Genomic DNA, 2,519 nt, shown 5'->3' with positions numbered 1-2,519 from the left:
GACATAATCTTTTTATCAGATTTTACAAAAAATTATAGCACGTTTTGGTGACGTCATCAATTATGACGTAATAATCTGACATTTTGTCACAACTTCCAAATTAAAATAAACTGGAGAACAAAGAAAGCTCATCTGCCAAACTTGTTCAGAAATATATAAACCAAGCAAATATAGCTTTCATGAAACATTAGCGGGGTGGTTTGGCCCTACGTGTTTGGTTAGAAACGAAGCAAAAATAAATATTTCAAGGTTCGTAAGCAAAAAGATAAAAACTTTTCGTGCCACAATTGATTTAAAAGACGCCTTTGCAGCACACAATACCAAACAACACCACACGTTCTTAAACTCTGTAACTCATCGTTAATATCACAGTTTAGTTTTTTTTAGGAAATCCAAAACTATTTATTTCAATCTCCTAGCAATAATGAGTAGCAGTACGCTGTTAGAGGTGTTTGGTCATATCGTGTTCAGTTTTACACGAGGAGTCACAGAGCACTACAACCCACAAGAACCTGAATACACGGCAGAGTCTTTTGGCTACGATCCTCTGCAAAGCACAGGTCGAGAATGGTATTATCATCCTGTTGACGAGCTTATTTATCAAGAATACAGCGACAGAGAAGCCACAAGCTTGGACTATCTAGCGTCTAACCACCCAGATGTAAAGGTTATAAACGCGTGTTTGCCGGAGGAAAACAAAGAAACGGAGGAAGATCAACAAGATGAAGATAGAGCAATGGCTTGGAAGCGACTCAGACCATCCGCTCTCCGTACAGTTTGTAAATCAATGTACATTGGAGCTTTGATTTCACTACTAACGTCCACCACTATAGGTTCAGTATACATGTTGTTCTTCTACTTATGTAACAAAACTGTAAACAACTGTGAATTTCATCCAAAGAAGTCCATTCCATTAAAAGTACAATGGATGAGATCAATTTCGCTTGTGATTCGTGCCGCTATTTTACAACTTTCGGGTTTTTTGACCATGCTACTTCTTTTCCGTCCATATCAGTTATTGGGCGTGAAAAGGAAAGTCTTCTTGGTTTGCTGTTTTGTATCTTCTTTGGAAACATTTTATCTCATAACTCTACAAGCCCTGGGAATATCTCATTCTAAGCCATCTTCTTTACAACTGATTCCAGACAACGTTATTACTGTCATCAGTGTATGTTTGCAAGTTTATTTTGTAACGAATCACTTCTGTATACGACGGACAAGGAGAAGTCGCGTCAAGTTTTTCTTTCAAATGACAGTTCCCCCCTTTTCTGTAATAATTCTTGCAGTTCCTGTGGGTTTTATTATTTACCCAGCGTACAACAAACAAGGCAAGGATGGTAAACTTCTAATCGCACTTTTCTCTCCTCTCATTGGCGTCTTTCTCAAAGTACTTGCGCGAATTTGTGCTCAACGGTTATGCTCGAAATGTATTCATCCGGGATATTCCTATGTGTTACTAACACCGCTGTATTATTGCTCAGCGGTTCTTTTTAGAGTTTTACAAGCGGATCTTGGCAGTTTACAATCTATTGGTGTTCTTGGAATAATTCACGGCGGTGTAGAAGTCATAGAGCGAAGCACTATGGTTGTCATTGATAACATTTGTCATGTGATTTGCAAAAGAACATCAGCTCCTTGGGGAAGTTTTCGTACTCCTCGCCGTGAGAGACTGATGGCTGATATCGCTATCATGAGCATGCTGTATGAATCAACTGCTATAGTGTCTGTTAACGGATTACTGTACTTGTATCAATATATATACTTAAAAGACGATTCCCTTTCAGAGCTGCTACAGTCTTTTGCTATCACAACTTCAGTTCAACTGGTGATCGAGTGGTTTTTTACCAGCGTCTCCTTAGCGATCGCGACTCGCTATCAGAATATAGCTGTCATGGCTGTTTGGCAAAGACGATGGAAAAGACACTTTTTAACAGCAACTGTTATTGCTGCTATAGTAGCGTTATGGAGTACCAGACACCTTTTACCAATTGTACACGATCGCTTTCACAAGTTCTCAAATCAGACTTGTACAGTGCCTTTTAGTTGAAGTTAGCAAAACGCTAGAAAAAAACCTCCGTATAGCGCAGCACAATACAGTACAATACATTTGAGTTAAGTCTTAACTGAAACACGTGAATTTCATCTGACCACTTTATTGATGCCGAAATTAATTTTGCGTTTTAAAAATTGCCTGTCTTAAATAGGGGGAGGCCTTCCCCGTTGAAACATTTTATAACATAAAAATTAAAGGTGAAGAAAAAATACTGAGTTCAGCCACCATCAGATGAACATCAAGGCTCTAAAGCAATGTAATGATATCAAATACAAAACAACCACAACAGTCTGGGTTAGTTTAAAATCGCAATAAATGTTATTTTTCTTTAAGAGCAAATGTGGGAGGCGCGGTGGCCCAGTGGTGAGTGGGCTGGACTCTGAATCCAGCAGTCTGGGTTCTAGCCCTTACCGGGATCTTAATGTTATGTTCTTGGGCAAGACACTACTCTCACAGTGCCTTTTTC

General features: G+C 39.0%; 1 protein-coding gene across 1 annotated transcript; it reads left to right on the top strand.

Annotated features, from left to right (window-relative positions):
* The first annotated feature begins 398 nt into the window (after positions 1-398).
* Positions 399-2,211, top strand: LOC149112132 (uncharacterized). The gene has a single exon (XM_089289701.1). The coding sequence runs from the start codon at positions 425-427 to the stop codon at positions 2,045-2,047; it is 1,623 nt and encodes a 540-aa protein (XP_089145827.1). The 5' UTR covers positions 399-424; the 3' UTR covers positions 2,048-2,211.
* The last annotated feature ends 308 nt before the right edge of the window (positions 2,212-2,519 follow it).

This window comes from Orbicella faveolata, unplaced genomic scaffold (genome assembly GCF_042242905.1).
Source record: "Orbicella faveolata isolate gen_17 unplaced genomic scaffold, um_ofav_v1 contig_2, whole genome shotgun sequence".
In the NCBI taxonomy this organism is placed as follows: domain Eukaryota; kingdom Metazoa; phylum Cnidaria; class Anthozoa; order Scleractinia; family Merulinidae; genus Orbicella; species Orbicella faveolata.
This window is presented reverse-complemented; position numbering and strand designations above follow the sequence as displayed.

Coding starts and splice junctions, on each gene's coding strand:
- LOC149112132 (XM_089289701.1), top strand. CDS start 425: ATGAGTAGCAGTACGCTGTTAGAGGTGTTTGGTCATATCGTGTTCAGT.